The sequence below is a fragment of the Pollicipes pollicipes genome, unplaced genomic scaffold (genome assembly GCF_011947565.3).
Source record: "Pollicipes pollicipes isolate AB1234 unplaced genomic scaffold, Ppol_2.1 Scaffold_4633;HRSCAF=5453_pilon_pilon_pilon, whole genome shotgun sequence".
Classification (NCBI taxonomy): domain Eukaryota; kingdom Metazoa; phylum Arthropoda; class Thecostraca; order Pollicipedomorpha; family Pollicipedidae; genus Pollicipes; species Pollicipes pollicipes.
The window spans coordinates 48,880-69,599 of NW_023596526.1; the positions used below are offsets into that span (position 1 = coordinate 48,880).

Consider the following 20,720-nt stretch of genomic DNA (forward strand, 5'->3'; position numbering starts at 1 on the left):
ATGCATGGGGACAGCTTGCCCCGCGCATACACCGCCACTTGCTTTCTGAGCCTACAATGGGCCCATTCCGGGCCAGAGATGGGTCCTTCCCAGGTCCGAAAAGTGAGGTAGGTCTTTTCCGAGTCCGAAGCTCTCCGTTTGTCAGCCTTTACTAGGTCCCTACCTCACTTAAGACGGGCTGTTTCTGAGGTTATGACTCTTTCTCTAACTCTACTCTTTCCAGACTACGGTGTAGAGATAGAGGGCCTATTATTGACTGTGTGACTATTTTGGGCTGCATGGGGCCCAATCAGGCCTGAAAAGGACCCATTTCGATCCGTACAATGGCGCTTTGGGGCACGTCTGCTCCCCTTAGGCCCCTCCGGACGAACGATTAGGGGTCAGAAAGGCTGTCAGACGTTGCATTAAGGGGCCCTCGAATGCCAATCAGAGAGCCCTTCGCGCCAATTACGGTCATCTTGGGTTGATGAGGGCCTGTACATCGGTCGGACACCACCAGCACTGAGCAGTCAGCTCCGTAGGCAAGAGTGGAGCAGATCGGCCAGGCATAACACAGTGTGGGGTTAAAAATGAGACAGGGTGGAGGTTACCACTGACATCAGAACATAGATCCGACCTGCCACGATAGCCTCTAAGGATATTTCGTTGTAGCACGCTCTTTACAATTCAGTATTGGTTTCTACCTTTCCTTTAAAAAGGTCCTTTATTCATAGGCTGCAGGCACGTAGGGATCCAATGCCCTAATCCGGTTTGAAAATCCAGGCACGGTAGGCAATGAATGCGGTCGGCCAGTATATGCGAAATACCGCCGAGCGGTTTTTTGAGGTCCGAGTAACATCGTACTAGCTTTGCCGCAATGTAATCCTACCGATGGGTGGGACCTTTATCATGGTTGAATCGAGAATATAGCCCCTTAGTGAAAATCTACGCGAATAATAGATGTTTCCTGCAAGAAGGTTGCTGGTATAGGGAACTGTCCCCACTCTATCCGAAGATAGAGTTGGACACCTCCCCCTCCCCCCGCTGGCGCCGCCCCTGGCTGTGTCTGTCTGGGAACGGAACACTTCCATTCTCCAATCCCGGGGCTTGCACTGGCCCCGTTGAGTCCACTGGAGCCAATCACACACGTTTTGCGCAGTTGGCCGGCAGCGGACGCCGCTGATAACAGCGTTCAGGGCGGTCTGTGCCGCCAGGAGCGCCGACAGCCGCGGTCCGGCAGAGCACAAGCCGGCAGCGCGCGCCGGCGCCAGTACAGCTCCCAGCTCAGCACCCGTCTCGCCATGCGCTCACGGTGGCTGCTCGTGCTGCTCGTCGCGCTGCTGACGGGCGTCTGCGCCGGCCGGCAGACGTTCGAGCGGCACTCATTCACCGTCGGGCCTGACACCTTCCAGCGCGACGGCAGGCCGTTCCGCTACGTCTCCGGCTCGGTGCACTACTTCAAGGTGCCTCGCGCCTACTGGCGGGACCGGCTGACGCGGCTGCGCGCGAGCGGCGCCAACGCGCTGCAGACGTACGTCCAGTGGAGCGAGCATCAGCCCGAGGAGAACGTCACCGACTTCAGCGGCCAGCGCGACCTGGAGGAGTTCGTGCGGATGGCGCAGGAGCTGGGGCTGCTGGTGATCCTGCGGCCGGGGCCCTACATCGACGCCGAGCGCGACCTGGGCGGCCTGCCGTACTGGCTGCTGCGGCGGCCGGGCGTGCGTCTTCGGACCAGTGACCCTCGCTACATGTCGGCCGTGACGGCTTGGTACGAGCAGCTTCTGCCGCGGCTCCGGCCGCAGCTCTACGTCAACGGCGGACCCGTCATCATGGTGCAGGTGGGCCAACCTCACAGCACACGGGTTGCGGCAGTGCTGGGTGGGGTGTTGCTCGTTTAGGAGGCGCCTTCCCATGTCGGCTGCCACTGGTCAACTGGTGCATTCTTGGGATTATCCCAAGCTCATTATCTCCTTGCGTGCTCGCGACCCGGATCTCTGTGGTCGTTCGACGCGTTAGGCGATGCATGCAATGCACATAGCATCGCTCATTGCAAGGCAAACCAAAGGGAACCGGATTTAACTGTTAAATGAAGAGGTTGCTGCCGTGAACACATAAATGCAGCCGTAAAGAAGATGATCGGAACACCCACGATGTTAGAAGTCCAACACAACATTTATCATGCCAAAAGACGCATCGTACAACGTCGTAGTGTTCAACTACGTAGTGTTCAACACCAGGGCAACTGCTGCCACCTTCTCGGTCGTCACGGAGGATTATTTCCGGTGAGACAACCTTGTTACGATATAGGCCATGCTGGCGCCCGGTCTGATGGGCTGGGCGCTAACGGGGTCGGCAAGCAGGTCAGCTAACGGATCACCAGCTCACTGGTTAGGCCACGTAACTGGTCACCAGCTGACTGGCGCCCCAGCCCGCGGGGCAGTGCCCATTCGGTCGTTGGCGAATGCACATCGCTGTCGGGAGGCCAGATACGAGCCGAGCCAAGATCCAACCGGTGAGAACGGAAGATGGCGCGGTCGGAGACACATCGGTTGAGTGCGCGTGTGGCATCGATTTTAAGAGGGACACGCGATTTGCGATACGCCGGCACTCGAGCCACAGCAGTCGGCTCGCTACGGACGGCAGCACCGTTCGCACTCGCCGACTCACACGCGCGGCAAATATCCACCGCCTTCTGCAGAGTCAGCTTTGGCTCGTGCAGTATGTTCTTCAGCGCCTCCTCGTCACGTGTACCGACCACTATCCTGTCACTGTACCGGACGTCCATACACGCGCCACAAAAGTCAAAATAAGCGAAGATGTCTTTGATTAACGGCACGAAATCGTCGAACATCTCACCGGACTTCTGGACACCCTAGTAGAATTCCGTCGGTTTAGGATTAGACCGCGCCGACCTCGCAGATGAGCTTCCATCGTGTCGAGAATGGTTGTCAGGTCCGCGTCCGGGGCGCGCTGGAGGCTGTGACGCAACGCCCATGTCCACACGTCGTCAAACAGGGACATCAGGGCCGCCTTCCGCTCCGCGACGGACGGCGTCTCCAGACGGGTCAGGAATCTGAAGTCGGTGAACTTCTGGCGCAGCGCGCCGAACTCCGTGAGAGACGCGGAGGATGTCAGGTGTGACGCCGAGGTAGCGCCCGATCCGTGAGAGACGCGGAGGATGTCAGGTGTGACGCCGAGGTAGCGCCCGATCCGTGAGAGACGCGGAGGATGTCAGGTGTGACGCCGAGGTAGCGCCCGATCCGTGAGAGACGCGGAGGATGTCAGGTGTGACGCCGAGGTAGCGCTCAATCCGTGAGAGACGCGGAGGATGTCAGGTGTGACGCCGAGGTAGCGCCCGATCCGTGAGAGACGCGGAGGATGTCAGGTGTGACGCCGAGGTAGTGCTCGGCGGGATCTCGCAGCTCGCACCGTGGCGGCAGCGGCGGCGGCGACCTGGGCGCGAGACGGCTGGGCGGCAGCTCCTGACTGGCAGCCCCCGCTCCAGCATGGAGGTGAGCTGCTCCTTCCGCTGCGCCGCCTGCTCGGACTGCTGCACCATCAGTGCCTGCCAAGCGCTCGAGCAGCTCGCCGCCACTCACCTCCGACGCGAGCGGTCCAGCACGGCTGCACGTGCGACATTACTTACCACCTCTTAAAATCGGTAACACAGTGTGAGTGGTGACCCGTCAGCTGACCTAACGGGTCACATGACCCGACGCCGGCAGGCCTATATCACAACAAGGTTGTCGCACTGGAAATCATCCTCCGTGACGACCGAGAAGGTGGCAGTAGTTGCCCTGATGTTGTCCTCAGCTGACAACCCAAGCCCCCGTGCAGAACAACACCAGCGCGTATGCTTGTACCTCAGGGTCTGTGCTACCAACCTCCTGGATGCGGCCCAGTGGCCGGGACTTGTATTTCTGCGGTGGCTGCGCTGGTGCTGTCGGAAACATGGCTGTCGGCATCAGGATGATGCCGACGCAGAATGACAAAAAGGGAAATGCTCCCTCCAAAGGGAGGCAAGGCAAACGATCACGGAAAGGCAAACTCTGTGGTCAGGCTACACGGTACGTTGTAACATCTCAGCACGTTTGGCTGTTTGAATTACAGCCTTTTGGACCAGAAATGATCTTTCCAGGGCTATGAGATGAAGGAGAATGCATGGCGATGGGGCAGGACTACATGCACCTGGAGGGAGGGGGGGGGGGGGGGGTGACCATCGGGCCTAAGCCCACGCAGGGACCCCTCGGAATGTGCGTTGAACGTCCGGTGGGGGTCCCCCTTCAGGTGGGCGCCTCTCGACCCACTCGTGACTGACGCATGCAGCCTGCCCCGGATGAGCGGGGTGTCGTGAGGATGCGGGATGAAGCAAGAAAAAGGATAAAAGGGTCGGGGTGTTCAACGCGGCAGCCTCAGCACGGCACGTGTATGAACGGAGAGTGGCGACACCATTGCGATGTCTGTTTGCCTTTTCTGCCATCAACGGACAGCAGATAGCGACACAGACAGCGATCACTAATCTGTAGTTCAAACGCTTACAACACTGTCCACCATAAGCACACTGTAAACAAACTAAACACACACAAGCCGCTTCACGGCGTCAGTAGCACCGAACAGTCGGCTCCGTATCGGTCTGGGCCCGAGAGCCCATTTGTTCAACAGGAATTAGACCGGAGTCCACGTGTGACAGATTCCGGACTGCTAGCGTGACAACTATAACGGATTTCTGACTGTTAGTGTGGTAGCTATAACTAGCGCAGACCTCGCTCGTGTCAGTCTTGCTCGTGAATCAGTTAAGGAGAGATCTTGACAAACTATAGCTTTTATTTTTAACCCACTTGCACGCACCAACGCTCACACCACGACGTCCGGCGACACAACCAACGGCGGTCTTGCTCATGCGAGCCCAGAGAGAGTAAGAGCATTCATGGTCACCGATAGTACGGCCTTTATATGCTGTGGGCGTCGGAAATTATTCAAGGTCACAGGGTCCGGAAATGATGTGATAGTAAATAAACCAATGCAAAGTGAGTACGCCGATGGTTGGCAAGGCCATTCAAAAAGTGGGACATAAGCTTGCGATCTTAGAACTATTTAATGCAACTGACAGGTAGTGAGCCTCTGAAGGCGACTTTTAAGGGAAGTATCGAATCGCGTTACGAAAGCCAGGCTTAGTTCAGGCTCCGACCTGATGAACAGATGAACAATATACAATAGCAGCGGATAAACAATAGCAGAAGACTTTTGCTATTATCTCGATAAAGACATGTTGCCAAAATAGCAACCCAACTATATCTCCATTCTCATGGTTTTTCTGAGAGGAATAAAGCTTATACTATTGTCTAATCTATGTGAAGAATGTTCCTCGCTAATGCACTGAACAACTTATGTAATACGATTTGCATGTACAATTTACGTAGACCGGACCTCCAGTATCACGTAAGTTGTTCAGTGCATTAGCGAAGAACATTATTCACATAGATAAAACAGTAGTACTAGCTTTATTCCTCGGAGAAAAACCAAGAATATATATATATATATATATATATATATATATATATATATAGTTGGGTTGATATTTCGGCAACGTGGCTTTATTGAAACAGTATCAGAAGTGAATTCCAAAACAAATGCAGTAGTATTAGATAGTAGTATTAGTAGACGACAGTAGTATTAGCCTTATTCCTCGGAGAAAAACCAAGAGAATGGAAATATACTTGGGCTGATATTTCGGCAACGTGCCGTTATCGAAACAATAGCAGAAGTGAATTCCAAAACAAATTCACTTCTGCTATTGTCTCGATAAAGGCATGTTGCTGAAATATCAACCCAACTATATCTCAATTCTATTGTTGTTTTTCTCCGAGGAATAAGTCTATCAGACCTCCAATATCTCTGTACAGTCCACGAAAAATTTCAAAGAAGTCTTTTCAGTGCTATCAGATTTGAAAGACTTAACTCAACCAACGGGAAATGACTAGTGTCGACGGCTTTTTTCCATGCTCTCATGTAAAGCGTGGCTCCTTCAGGCTATTCGTTTCCAAAAAGAAACATATTTATTATGTCTGATAACTTCTGGCTTCGGTCTCAGTTAACAGGGTGGGGGTCAAATTGACCCTCCCCGAGGGTTTTCGAGAATGATTTCCGAACGTGGCATAAACACGCCGAACTTGGCATAGCTGTGACGAATCGAACCGCATATCTTTTTATGTAGAAAACAAATGCACATTGTGAGGTCACTGACCTGTAGCAGGTCAAAGCCAGACCATAGCTATCAGCGAGGAGCATTTCTAGGGAACCGTTCTATATGATGCAACATCGGAGTGCGAGACGAAGCCATACAAGTCTGAGATAGTTTCCTAGGCAATAAACCAACTTAGGCAATAACCATTCCCATTGACCTGAGGTCAAGCATAAAAGTCAGAATGAGGTCAAAACTAGTCTGCTTTTTGCCGAAGAGCTTGGCTTATGTTTGGCTTATGGGCTAGTTTCTGGTGCTCATTTCGAATTTGTTGATGGCAGGGACTGCAAACAATATGATCCTTGGGCATTTTTGAAGGTTAGAGTGAGTTACTAGCATAAGATGATCCGGGCCAACATTTTGCTTTTGGGAACATCCCTGCCTGGCATAGTTCCTGACGTTTATTCGAATGGCGGAATAGGAGCAATTTCGTAGTCATTTGGTCACCTTGAACTTATAAGGGTCAAACAAGGTCATTTACGTTAAATGAACACCATTGATCTTTTTCTTAGAAGAGGTGTTTAGTTTCACGGCAGTTGTGTGAGGAGGTCTGGGGCATTTGACGCACCAATCTGGTGTTTGCCCTTGTTTGGCTTTATTTGACCCCAGAGTCATGACCTAAGAACCTAAAATTTTGACACAAGTGTGTTCACATACAGGTTAACGTTATTCAACCGCCCACCAGGGTGCGTGTTAAGGAAGGTAAACGTTAAAAAACAAGAAAATCGTCCACTAAAAATTAAATGATATTCGTTGATTTGTTGTGAGGCTCGTTTGTCAACCCAGTGCTCTCCTCCCCCCCCCCTTTCCGTCCTTACCAAGCCCGTGGCTGCGACCCTGGGCCCACGAACTTTTAATTGCAGCATTGCCCACTTGGGTGTGCTTGATAATAAGTATACGTTTTACCATGTATACGCTTGCTAACAAGTATACCTTTTACACTATTGTCGCTTATAAGCACTTGCAGTAGAAATAATTCAGTGGATAGGTAATGGGTAAATATATTTTTGAATCAGAGCTAGTGAATGGTAGAGCTTTTTTGAAACACATACTGTTTTTGTTTTTTGTTTTTTTTTTAAGTTAAGTACTCATGTCAATCGGGGCTTTTTGCTAGAAACACGTGCACGCTCAGGTACAGTTGCCGACAAGCCTTTGTCTCACTCAGCATCTGATATAACTTCCCCAAGTAAAAATAATCATATTTCCTTCAAAGTCCGGAAATGTGTTATTTTATTACACAAATATTGATCATCTTGCGGAGAGGGCATGGCTTGGCTGCTCCCCCTGTTAGCGTGAGAGGAACACGACCGAGTGGTGGCAGACGACAATAATCAGCATCACTGACGGCAGCGCTGAGTCCTGATGGAGGCTTCTCCTGGCCTGGGACCGCAGTACTCTGTACTTAGACTATACAATCAATCAATCTCGGGAGGATGTAGGATTAATCTCGGGAGGATGTGGGTGAGGCCGGGCCCCTCATTTTGCCATCTTCTGCTGCCGGAAATCAGGCGAAAGGCTCCACGGGTTGTCCATGGTCTTTTTTAAAGCACGGAACAAAACAACAGAAACACAGTGAAATACATTGATTTTGTATTGAAAGGGAAATGATGGCATTGTGAGACAACTATCAGCTTAACAACACATAGTTCGCATGCAAGTGGAAGTCGACCCAGTGCGCCAGTGACTGAGTCTTACTCATTCCAGCTCATCAAAACCATTAAAAGTAAGGGACCGCTACTTCCCTCCCAATGTTTGACGCTAACTCACGTACAGTGACAGTCTGAACACTCACTGGGGTGCTCTGTGAGCCGTCTGAACACTCACTGGGGGTGCTCTGTGAGCCGTCTGAACATTCACTGGGGTGCTCTGTGAGCCGTCAGTGACCCCTTGACAGTCTTGGCCGTAGCCAATTTGATACTAAACGCATCCTCCGCTCGAAGGACTTCTCCTTTTAGTACGAGGAAGCCTACCATCTGCACATTAGCTTTACCCTGCACGAACTGGCATAGCTTCTTAGCGTAATGAATTTGGTCAGAATGGAGGCGCGACAGGCTGGCACTGGCAGCAACCCGTTTTTAATGTCCCCAACTCCGTCGCAAGAGTTCTTCTGTTGGGATGTGGAAAAGAATGCCACTCGCACGTCACACCAGAGTCCTCCTTATCAAAGCAAACCGGTTCAAAAAATTGAACCTGTCCTTGTATGCAAGGACGGGTTCATTTTTTTTAGCTGATCAGCCGTGCCGTGTACTGCACAGGATATTTTTCTGAGAAGCAATGCACTTTTTCCATGTCTGAAATCAAGCTTTTTTCGGTAAAAGGTACTGTAGAAATGTATGGGCCACAGTAATGCTGTTTCAGCGCGTCTGATAGCGCATTAACTCTTATGTGCAATATTCTTTCATGCGCAGTCGTTAATTCTAACTTCTCAGCTTCTCGTCAATGTACCAAGAAAGGATGCAGCGTGCATTGCGGCGCGTCCCAATGAAACGGCTTTCGTTGAAATTTCGTTGAATTTTCAATGAAACGTCGTCGTGAACGGCGAACATGCAGTTTTCTAAAAAAATAAAAATAATTTTTAACTTTAAATACAAGGTTTGTTCAAGACCATCCAAAACGACCTGAACGTTATCTCCAGCTTCATCTGAGTTGAGGTAGTGCTCGTTGAATTTTGTCCCTGGGACTGGGAGCTAGATAACTCGCACTTTGGTTCCGCGAGAGGAACCGCGTTATTGCCCCTAGGAAAGCTTCCAGGGTCTTAAGTAAGTTTGGTGCGACAGTTGCAACACAGAAGCGCTTACGTTTTTATTTGCTAATCCTGGACACTCTCTCGTTTTGATTCCCAAATGAATCGACACAACTGACGTAGTTTGAGCGTTCCATTGTCGCAAGACACACTGCCAATACTGCTACGGGATTTAACCGTACACCGGGCACTGACCCGAGGCACTGACCCCATCACTGGGTCTTTGTTTGACTTCTGAATCATCCCTCGCAAACAAAGACGCGCCACCCTCGCAGTACGCACTCACCTCCCCGTCCCCTCCCGGTCCATTTAGCCCGGTCCCGACAGGCCACATGGGGGGGGGGGGGGGAGGCAGCCGGCCGCGGCGCCGCGCCGCACGCCCAGTCTTCGTGCGTTACGTATGATTCCTCGGTGCATGAACCGGATCTTTCCAAGAGGAGAACCACCTTGTGAACTGTTCTATGTTGGGTTAAAAAAACTACGCTTTTTCACAGATAAATGAGGAATAGATCAGTAGGATATACGAGCAATGTTTTTTGTGGCAAAAATTCATAGTACCCTGACCATTGTCGCTATTTTTATTTTTTGTGCCATGACGCTTTCAAGAATAGCATAACAATATTCTGGACAGTTTTCTGATCCTTTTAACGTTTAGGTTTGCCAAGTTGTCTTTCAAGGACGTAAAAACAGGTCACCGAAGGTAGCCTTGAAGCCACGCAACTCGAATTTGCCGAAGTCTGACTCCGAAACGGTGCCACTGAGAGATCTACCAATTTCGCAGGCGACATCAACGCTGATGACAATCCTGTTATCCTAATTCCATCAAAAAACAGAGGGATGAGGATGTAAGGCGCATGTCGCTTTGTCGTGCAATGCCGTAGATGATGGTGCACCTTGTAAAAAAACAAGATCGATGAATGCGAGCGGCTGGAGTCTCTGGGGCTCTCAGGCTTGAAGGTTCCTAGTGCCCTTGCTCTGGGCATGCGTAGGCAGGCGTCCAGGGTCAGGACGTGCGATTCGAGTCTCTTGTGCTCCTGTCAGGCACTTTTGTTTGGCGTATGGGTAAAATGTCTCGCTTCTCTTTCATAGGCGGATCGTGCGGAGGAGGGGGGCCACGGGGCCATGGCCACCCCAAAACCTCTGAGAGTATGTTTTGGCCCTCCCCCCCCCCCAACATTCCCAGAACTTCATAAAAGTTTCGTGTGCCTACCGTCTGTTTTGACTTTGACTGTTTTAACTGTTTTGTTTTAACTTCTGTTAAATATTCAAAAGCATTTCGGTGCTTTTTTCGGTTTTGAATGGTGTCCCTACTAGGTACTCGCGGGAGGCACCATGCACTGGACCTCGGATCCCACACCAGACAGCTGGCGACGAACGGTTGCCCCCACCCCCCAAAAAAAACAACTCCAGGCTAGATCCGCCACTGTTCTCTTTGTGCCGTCATGGTCATCTTTCCATCATTATAAAGCGTTGCTGGTGTGCGGTGCGCGTACATGCAGCATCGCATGAGCCAACTCCGGATCTCTTGCCCAGCATGGTGCATCTCAGTCGCTCACATTTGTTATCAACAAATATCACCAAACATTCCACTAAGATTCACTTTTTCTGTTCCGAGCTAGGTTGAAGCCATTAGCCAGCATGTTACAGAAGTTAAGATTTGGATGTTGCATTGGTAACTCATACGCAGTGATTCACATGGCACTCAGATGTAGGCAAAGCAGCATTTAGGCTTAGATGTTCAGATTCAGTGAAGCCTTTTTTATGCTTGGTGGCTTTAAGTGGGCTAGGACTCGGATGACATCGGAAGAACAGCTGAAAGGAAGGCATGTGCTTAGTATGTGTGGTTAGACAGTATCAGGTGATAGTGAAAGATTCACATAACATGGGGAAAAGAGTAAACATTATTCCTCACAGGGTGTTGTTTTACCCCCAACGCCATCAATTCTAGTACAACGCCCCTGGAACTTGATGACCGCCACCTCCCCACACAAAGTCATCAGATTTCGGTCACGTTATTTTCAGATTCCAACTTTCTAATCAGTAAAATATCTGGTACCAGAATGGCCCACTGGGCTTGCTCCACTTCATTTTTTTAGCCTAGTTTTCTGTATGCGTTCTGTATGCGCAGTTATCTGTATTTCTGGTGAACTCCAAGATTTGGGGCCGGTGTTCCTTCAGCTCAAGGGGGAGGGGTCACGGCCCTACGGCCCTTTCCTTCGGATCCGCTTAAGCACATACACATCTTGGCACACGATATTGGTCTGTTGCTCCCACTTGTCCGCCAAAAGATTTCTCACTGAACGTAATGTCAGCGGACAATTGTACAAAGTTATAACAAATTGACATGCCTTCCAATACCATCGGCGTACTCTGGGTAGCTGAAGCTATAGATAGCAACAATATCAACATAAATTATAACTACAATGAAAGGCCCATGGCCACCCACCATGGCGTTCCCGATCACTGAGTACTAATGGACATTTAAATAAACTGGACATATAAATAAAATAGAGATAAATACAAAATGGACAAATTCCTTCCTTGAACAAATTTGGACACGGAAAATAGAAACCATGAAAACTGTAGCAACTAGATCCACACAGTAATTCCTAAGTGATTAAGATACTGGGAAAATGTTTTAAGTAAATAGTCTTGTCAGTGCACTGCTTTCCCAGGCAGTCGGAATGTATAACAATGACAAGATATTCCGTGTAACTTCCCCGTCCGGTACTTAGATACGTCGATTCCGGGCGGCTGGTGACTGCAAAACCAACGGACACGGCAAAATTTAGGGTGTAGTTACGTCCATGTTATGGCTGTTGACGAAAACTTGCGGACAAATCCTGTTCTATGACGATCCCCGCGATGTCGCAAAATTCCACCGAGACAGGATTCTAGATGTCCCTGAAAATCGTCTGATATGTCTGCTGCAGGTGGAGAACGAGTACGGCAGTTACCCGGCGGTGCGACGCGGGTGTACACGGCGCAGCTGCGGATCTGCTGCGCAAGCACCTGGGCGACGACGTGGTCCTCTTCACGACCGACGGCGGCTCCGACTACTACCTGAAGTGCGGCCCGGTAGCCGACGTGTTCGCCACGGTCGACTTCGACACCAACGCCGACGCGGAAGCGGCGTTTGAGGCGCAGCGGCGCCACAACGCCATAGGCGGACCGCGCGTCAATTCCGAGTTCTACCCGGGCTGGATTAACCACTGGGGCTACCCGCGCAACACCGTGTCCACGCAACAGGTCGTCAACGCCACGAAGGCATTGATGGCGCTCGGGGCTAGCTTCAACTTCTACATGATGCACGGTGGGACTTCCTTTGGCTTCGCAGCCGGCGCCAACATGGGCGACACGTTCGAGCCGTGCACCACGTCCTACGACTTCGACGCGCCCATCTCCCGAGAATGGCACACACACCGACAAGCTGCCGGCTCTGCGCGAACTCATCTACCCGTACACCAACATGACGCCGCTGGCCGTGCCCGATCCGCTGCCGGTGGTCGCGTACGGCGCCGTCGCCATGACCTGGCAGACGGGCCTGCTGCAGGCCGTGTCCCAGCTGAACGTCACGCGCGTCTCGCACTCGCCGTGGTGCCCGTTCTGCGACGTGCACCAGGCGGTACGGCTTCGGTCGCCTACTCTGCCGCTGTGACGTGGAAGCCGACCGCGCCGGCCGGGCTGGACGTGCCGGCCTGCGCGACCGCGCCTACGTCTGGGTGGACGGTCGGCTGGCGGGCGTGCTGACGCGCCAGACAGCGTGCTCCAGCTGCCGGTGATGGCCGACCGCGGCAGCCGACTCACCCTGCTGGTGGAGAGCCTCGGCCGCCTCTGCTACGGGCGATGTCGACGACCGCAAGGGCCTGAGTGAAGGAGGTGAACGCTGGGCGGTCGCCAGCTGAATGACTGGAACGTCACCACCGTGCCGCAGCAGCTGACGCAGCTGGTGCCAGCGGCGCCGACCACGCCGCCGCTCGAGCCACACCAGCCGGCGCTGTATCGCGGCCAGTTCAACGCGCCCAGCAAGCCGGCCGACACCTTCCTCCACCTGGACGGGTGGCGCAAGGGCGTGGCGTTCGTCAACGAGCAGAACCTGGGCCGGTACTGGCCGGCCGCCGGGCCGCAGCTGACGCTGTACGTGCCGGCGCCCTTCCTCCAGCCGGGCAGCAACGTCATCACGCTGCTGGAGCTGGAGGGTGCGCCCTGCGGGCCGGGCGACCACTGCACGGTCTCCCTGAAGGACTACCCGGTCCTGAATGGTCCGACACCGGACAGATCGTAGAAAGAGCCCGATCGCGAAGCGCAGACCTGAAATCACACCTGGTCCCCTTTTTGATTTTCCCATGGTGACGGGAAAGGCGTTTAGTCGGGCTTTCTTGGTGATGCTGGGTTATTACACTGCATGACGGGAGATTGAAAAATAGCCGATTTACCGGATATGATTGGGGACAAAAATTGCCATTTTTTGCGAGCTTGGAGGCTTTAAGAACAAAATCGTGAAACTGGAACGATTTACAGCAGACCCCCGTTAGACAACACCCCACTTAGCACTGGTGTGTGCTCACCCACGCTTGCACACTTCCAAACTTAGAAGCACGATTCCTGATAGTTTCTAACAGGTGACAGAAATCTACTACGCAATATAATTTGTCAGTGTTAACGCGCAGATCAGTGGTAACGCGCGTATTTATTCGGGCACGCATGCTAATTCCACTGCAGGCAAAAATGTTATGCAAAGCTATCACAGAAGTTAATGTTTTCCCGGGCTCTTAGAACCTTCTGCTGTACTGCGGAATATCAGAGCTTCGTGAGACGCCCCACCGAAGCAAAGGCCATTCTTCGACTCGCGGCCCGGTTCAGCGGACCGACGTATCATCAGCCGAAGGTCGGACCAATCGCTTCTCCTCAGACGCCAGCTGACCACGTGCAGCGAGCCGCCGAGCCGGTCCGTCCCGGGGCCGACGCTCAAGGTCAGCGTCCTGGGCTGCTCGTGGGGGGGGGGGGGGGGGGGGGGCACAGACGCGCGCCAGGCGACCGCAGACGTCGGGACGGCGACGGCGGGCGCGGGGGCAGGTGTCGGCGACGAAATCGGCAACCCTGCATGGCGCCCGCGTCACGGCACGCCTGATAACCGATTACCCACTCCACACCGTATCAGGGGAAAGATGGGCCTATCGATCCGCCAGCATTAGCCAGCTGGCCTTGTCTAATCGCTTCCAACCACTTCTCCGGCAGTATTGAAGACGTACTGTTTTCAGCATTTCACCCTTTCGTCGGGACCGGCGAGACCTCGACGCTGTGTCTGACGACAAGACTGTGCTACAGTCATGCGAGAACTTCAATATTTCATCCCGGGGAAGCCGGAATGTCATGGGATTGCTGAAGAACGGCGACGGCCATTGGGTGGGTGCCACTGTTTAGGTGTCGGTTTATTATACATGTTTATCGGTGGTATGTTTTGCCGCTTTCTTGCCGGCACGCCATTGCTTGTTATCAGTTCTTGTTACGCTGAAAATATATGATGAGTCTTGTACCAACGCTTTAACCAGAAAACCGGCTGGGCATCAAACCACCTGGAGCGTATGACTGACGGTGATAAGTGTGGTTTATGGTTGCGTTCCCCAATAAATGAATGGCGTTAGAGCAATCGTAAAAAATCTAGAACAGGAAAAATGCCTCGCGTCTAGAACATGGGCTTTGTCAGTACAGGAGGGAGTTAAATGGAAGGATGGGCTTCGTGGCAGCATAAGTAGCAGTGAAGGATCGATAGACCCTTTGCACAAAAGGAAATTTTGAGTGAATACTTAAGATGAGAAGGAAATCAATTTGAATGCAATGGGAGGGGGAAAAAGCACTCAGCTTATGAATGAGAAAGATGGTGGTTAAACTGGAGCAGCAGCCACACTTCCAAACATTACTTTTACGTAGTATGTTATGGCCAGTGGTTAGCCAGAGTTAGTGTGTGGTCTGAAGCAGTTGAAATGTAAAGGAAAAAAGGTAAAGGAAAAACTTTTTCGTCAGCCGCACATCGAACGCTTCGTCAGCACGCGTGACGTCACGTATTCCAGCTGACAATTCCAAATGATTTGCCATGAAGGGCGTCCCTGGCAAAAGCGTGAGAAAGCCCTGCCAATCCAGGAGACTAATCGTTCGAGGATACCAGAGCTGCAGCTCCAGAGGGCCCATGCGCCCCTCCAGAGCTCCAGCTCATGTGCCCTAACCCCCTCCAGAGGGCAACGGAGGACGCTCAAGCGACACATGAGTAGAATTCATCGGCGGCTTTCTGCTGCTGACAGGTGCATCGACTTTAGGGTGATAGGCTGCTAGTTTAACTGGTGCAGAAGTGCTGCAAGTATGACCCTAGTGCTACAGGTGCACCCAAATGCATGATATTGTTGCTTTCTGTGTCGTGTGTCTCAGGTCATGCTGTAGTGCCACAGGGATGCAGCTTTGTAAAATACGTGGGAGGCTTGTAAATAGCTGTAGGGCCACAAGGATGCAGCTTTGCAAAATACGTGGGAGGGGAAGGGGCTCAGCAATGTAAAATGGCTGAAGTTACCTCCAAAATATATCTAGAACAGACTTCTCCTCAGATCTGACCCTCTTTCCTCTCAGCATTGTGAGCCACCGCCCAACTAAATAAACCGCCTCCCTGTAGGGCTAGTTAAGTTGGATATTCTGTTTTTCTATAACGTTTCGTATCATTTATGACCTTTCTGTGTTGTGGATATATTATGAGTATTGGAGTAAATGCTGTTATATTAATGATTTTATACTTAGTTCTATTTTGTGCTAGGACATTGCTTAGGGGCATCCAGTTGAATAACTGCACTGAAACCAAATCTGAGCTAACAGTGATGATTTTGAAAGAAGCCTGACGCATGGACACCTGACAACGCTTTGACTTACGTAGCACACAGTGTTTGTAATCAGACAGTTGGCTATCAGACCTTTGAATTTCGATATGAAATTCATGATCACCCTGTTACATGTCGGATAGTTGTAAATATCAATATGGCATATATATATATATATATTAATATATATATATACTCTCTCTCTCTCTCTCTCTCTCCTCTCTCTCTCTCTCTCTCGCTCTCCTCTCTCTCTCTCCTCTCTCTCCTCTCTTCCTCTCTCCTCCTCTCTCTCTCCTCCTCTCCTCTCTCTCTCTCGCTCGCGCGCTCTCCCTCTCTCTCCCTCTCTCTCTCTCTCTCTCTCTCTCTCTCTCTCTCTCTCTCTCTCTCTCTCTCTTAAACGGCAGAAAAGGAGGTCAAAAGGTTTGACCTGAAGCCTCCTTTCTTTACAGTGCATAAATACATCGCGAGGTTTTAAAACGAAAAGGGCCGGGTATCTCAGAGAATCTCCGAAGGGTCGGCGATTCCTCCGTCGGGCTGACATTTTGCAGGGTGTAGGCGCCGAGCGCCCAGCCGTTGGCGCGCCAGGCCCATACGGTCTCCCATCACCGTGTCCGTCTCAATGTTCCCCCGACAGCTGACGGCCGGCTGTCACTGGTGCGGCACCGTCTGAACGTGTCAGTGGCCCGCTGCACCGGCCACTCGTACACTGATTCTTAAGTCCTGACTAAAGGGACTTGACATGGCCGGAAGATGAAATCCTGCAATGGACACTTATTTTAATGTTAATGACGTTCATAATACATTGCATTTCATTTGTCTGTATTTTGGGTGGTCTAGCGCATTTAAAGAAATCCCTTTTGGGAACATCTTTTTGGGAACATTATCTGTTATTCTGAATTCGGTAGGTTAATCTGACGCCGGATATCGATCGATCCGTCCCTGAATAGTCGCACTTTTCGTGAGAAGTATGGCTTTTTTGGCCAGATTCTGGCCATCACGGTTCAGGGGTCCGCTTATATGTAAGAAAGGCGCCGTCAGTGCGCCGGAATTATTTAAACAAAAAAATAATAGCTCATTGTTGCCGATGAGCGATTAAAAATTCGCGCCTGGCAGGACTCCCACAATGACACTGTGTGCGCATGATTGCGATCTACGCGCACCAGTGGATGTGTTTTACATTGAGAATTCTTACTTTGGAAACCGCCGGTGCGGACGCCCGCCAACACTGAGAGACAAGCTGACGGATGGCTGACCGAATACAAAGAAAGCCGGAATCAAAGAAGCTTGTTGTACTAGCAGCTGACGTCGCTGTAATAGCGAATCGATTTTTCGCAGTCGTACTCTTAGCGCGTGACCGGCAGCAATTTTCTCATGCCGCAGTATTCTGGCGCTATGGTCAAGCCGGCAAGCAAACAGAAAATGTGCCGCGAGGCGTGATTTAGCAAATACAAGTCCTAACGGCCGATGACCGATTTCAAATGTGGACGAAAGTCCCCCAACACTCACATCGTGTGCACCCATCGTACATGACCTTCAACGTGGATGTTGTAACTTCGCAAATAGCCGCTGTGGACATACTCGCATCACTGAGTGCTCCGTTGTCGGAGGAGGAGGTTGGTCAACTGAGTAAGATGAACATCTTAATCTGGAACTTGTGGTATACTGACAGCCGACAGCTGTATTCCAGCATCATCGCTCACATTCTCACATTTCGCGCACGATTTTAAGCATGTTCCCGGGCCGCCGTTTTCTGGCCATCACACCACCAACCGGCAGGCCGCAGTAAGGCATGGGTCGCCAAGGTATGGTTTGAGCAATGGATGTCACATCGGCAGATGAGCGATTTATATTGTTCGCCGATAGCCAGGAACACGGGAACAAGGGGGGGGGGGTGGAGAGTCGGGTCAGCTCACCCCCAATCTGAAAGCGGAGGGGGGGGGCGGTCCCCCAACTTTGAGGACCCATGCTGGTGAGTGACTCCGGACTGTGAGGGAATTATGTAAGCATGTTCAAGTTCATTCCGACCCGTCGAAGGCTCATTCTGGCCTCTTTAGGATCCATTCTGAGCATTCATTCTGAGGTCCCTTTTGGGCCTGTAGAGGGCCCATTCTGACCCGTAGAATGTCGATTACTTACTGCTGAGTGCCCATTCTGACCTTTGGAGGAAATTTATTGGCTGTGGAGGGCCCACTCTGGCCTGTAGAGGGCCCATCCATTCAGGTCCGTGGAGGGTCCATATGGCCTGTAGAGCCCGCCTGACATGAAAAGTGCATATCATTGACAATGGATGGCTTATTCGGACCTTTAGAAGGCCCATTCGGCCTGATGAGGACCCATTCTGACCTGTAGAGGTCTCATCCTGACCTGAAGCGGGCCAATGTCAGCCTTTAGAGGGCTTAGTGTTGACTGTCGAGGGTCTATTTTACCCTGCAGAAGGCCCATTCTGACCCGTATGGGAGCCATTCTGCACTGGACGGGGCCAATCATGACCAAAGGGCCTATTGAGGCCTGTATTCCGCCTCAATCTCGACCCCGCTTTGAAAGGACATCTGGCGCATCGCAGAAGTAGCAGCCACGAGCGTCGGACGTCCTTGAAATTGCATGCCACTTAGGTTCTAGTTGAATCCACGAGAACCAAATTCCCAACAGACTCACAATACATTGCTTTATGAACACCGCTCATTGAACAGGTTCGGCTGAACCACACTGGGCTCGTTGTTTCTTCTGGCGTCACCTGTCTCGAAAACGCGAACAGCTGAGCGCCTTACGCGATAACGTCAAGATCGGAACGAACCGCATCGCGACGCCACACTCCTGCCCTTTAACACACCAACCGGTGGTCACAGGTAATGTATATAGTTTATTCAGTATTGAACAACCAATGCTTCGCACAGCGGGCGCTAGCCCCCGCGACGGTGGCGACACACCGCTGCAGCGGCGGCGCGAAGAGTTAACTTACGGTGAAAACGGGACACGGAAAAGCACGGGAGGTACAGCTGTGAAAGTCAATGCCCAAAATGAAAGACACCTCACAGGAGACCGCGCCACATTCACGCCAGAATATAATTTATAGGTACGGTTCCCCAGGCGTCCACCGCTCACGCGCCCACGCACACCACAAGATAGCACACAGCAGAGACAAGCGAGCGACAATATCTACCCAAAAACGTACACCCGGGCGGCGCCGACCGCATCAACCGCAACGCACTCGATTTCCCTAGCCGACCGACGCCACCCAGGTCCAATGGAATGTCGGCGGGCACCGGCGCTGCCGCGGCGGGGTGGCGGCCGCGGCTGACCCGGGCGGCCGCGAACGATGCCGGCCACGACAACCGCGCTGGGTCGCGTCTCGAACAGAGCGGAGCGCGTGCTGGATACACCGGGAGGCGCGGTAAGCACACTGTGGGTCGCACCGGGCCGCCAGCAAATCATACGAGGACGCCGACAATTTACCGCTAACATATATAATCACGGTGAAAACGCAAACGACCGGGGCATATAGCTATACTCAACACAAATACGTACGCCATGCATGGACGCACACGTGCAGGCGGGAGGGGGAGGGGGGCGGCCGGAGCGCGGCGCGGCGCGCCTCCCCCCTAGCAGCAGCCGCCACCCTGCGAACCGCCCAGACCGCCGGCCGCCATGCCACCGGCCGCCGCCGGCGAGTGCTGCGGCCCCAGCTTGATGCCGTTCGCCTGCCGGTCGGAGGGCGGGTTAGCGCGGGGCGGGGCGGGGCGGGGGCGGGGGCGGGCGGGGACGGAGACGGAGACGGAGACGGAGACGAGACAGATATGGAGACGGGGGGAGACGGGGACGGGACGGGACGGACGGGGACGGGGACGGGGACGGGGACGGGGACGGGGACGGGGACGGGGACGGGGCGGAGACGGGGACGGGGACGGGGGCGGAGACGGGGACAGGGACGGGGACGGGACGGGGACGGGACGGGGACGGGACGGGGACGGGGACGGGGACGGGACGGGGACAGGGACGGTGTCGGCCACGCTCCGTGCAGGGTGACGAGCCACACACGCGGAGATGTCAAAGGTGTCGGAGTTGGGGTCCGTGTTGGAGATGATTGTACAGGAGTCGCATTTCTATCCCCTTCGGAGGTGCCCGCCCCGTGCTGACGTCGATTATCAGCCCGCTACTCTTCGTTGCAATACTTTGGCTTGTGCTTTTCCGCACTCGAATCCTTTACGACTTCATTCATCCACACATGTCACACCTACTCTACACACGATAGTTAACAGGGAAGGGCATCACACAAGCGGGCGGCAAGCCTGGAAATCTCCGCTGGGCACACATCACGCGCTCGTGGCACACTACGGCAGCGCGGTCCGCAACAAGCCACGCACACAACCGGCCCTCTGGGACCGACCGCAACGGGACCACGCCCCCCCCCCCCCCCTCCGCCCGATACGCACCTCGTTATTGATACGAACACGCCCTCCTGGAATCTTCTCGTAGATCTCCTTGGCGGTGTTGATGACGCCTCCTCGACGTTGGCCGCCGTCTTGGCCGACGTCTCCATGAAGATGAGGCCGTGCTCGCGGGCGAACGCCTCGCCCTCCTCGCGCTTCACATCCCGCCGCGACTCCAGGTCACTGGGGGGTCGGTCAGGAGCCGTCACACAGCGGCCCGTCTGGTCAGCCAGCACGCCAGGTCAATGAGGGGTCCGTCAGGGAGCCGTCACACAGCGGCCCGTCTGGTCAGCCAGCGCGACTCCGGGTTACCGACCCTCCAGGTCACTGCGATTACAGTCACAGTGACTCCAGGATACTGTGACACCAGGTCCCTGAGACACAGGTCACTGAGACTCCAGGTCCTGAGGTCCGCCGTACCGCGTCCATACCGACAGCAAGGGCCGATACGGTCGGCAGGAGACTTGTGC

At 52.9% G+C, this 20,720-nt stretch overlaps 1 protein-coding gene across 1 annotated transcript; it reads left to right on the forward strand.

The window, feature by feature from the left end:
* Positions 1-1,225: 1,225 nt before the first annotated feature.
* Positions 1,226-13,916, forward strand: LOC119097868 (beta-galactosidase-like). Its single transcript, XM_037220814.1, is given in 5 exon segments — positions 1,226-1,817; positions 11,897-11,926; positions 11,928-12,356; positions 12,502-12,588; positions 12,946-13,916. Coding segments are annotated over 5 exon segments (1,386 nt in total). The 5' UTR covers positions 1,226-1,280; the 3' UTR covers positions 13,249-13,916.
* Positions 13,917-20,720: the final 6,804 nt, after the last annotated feature.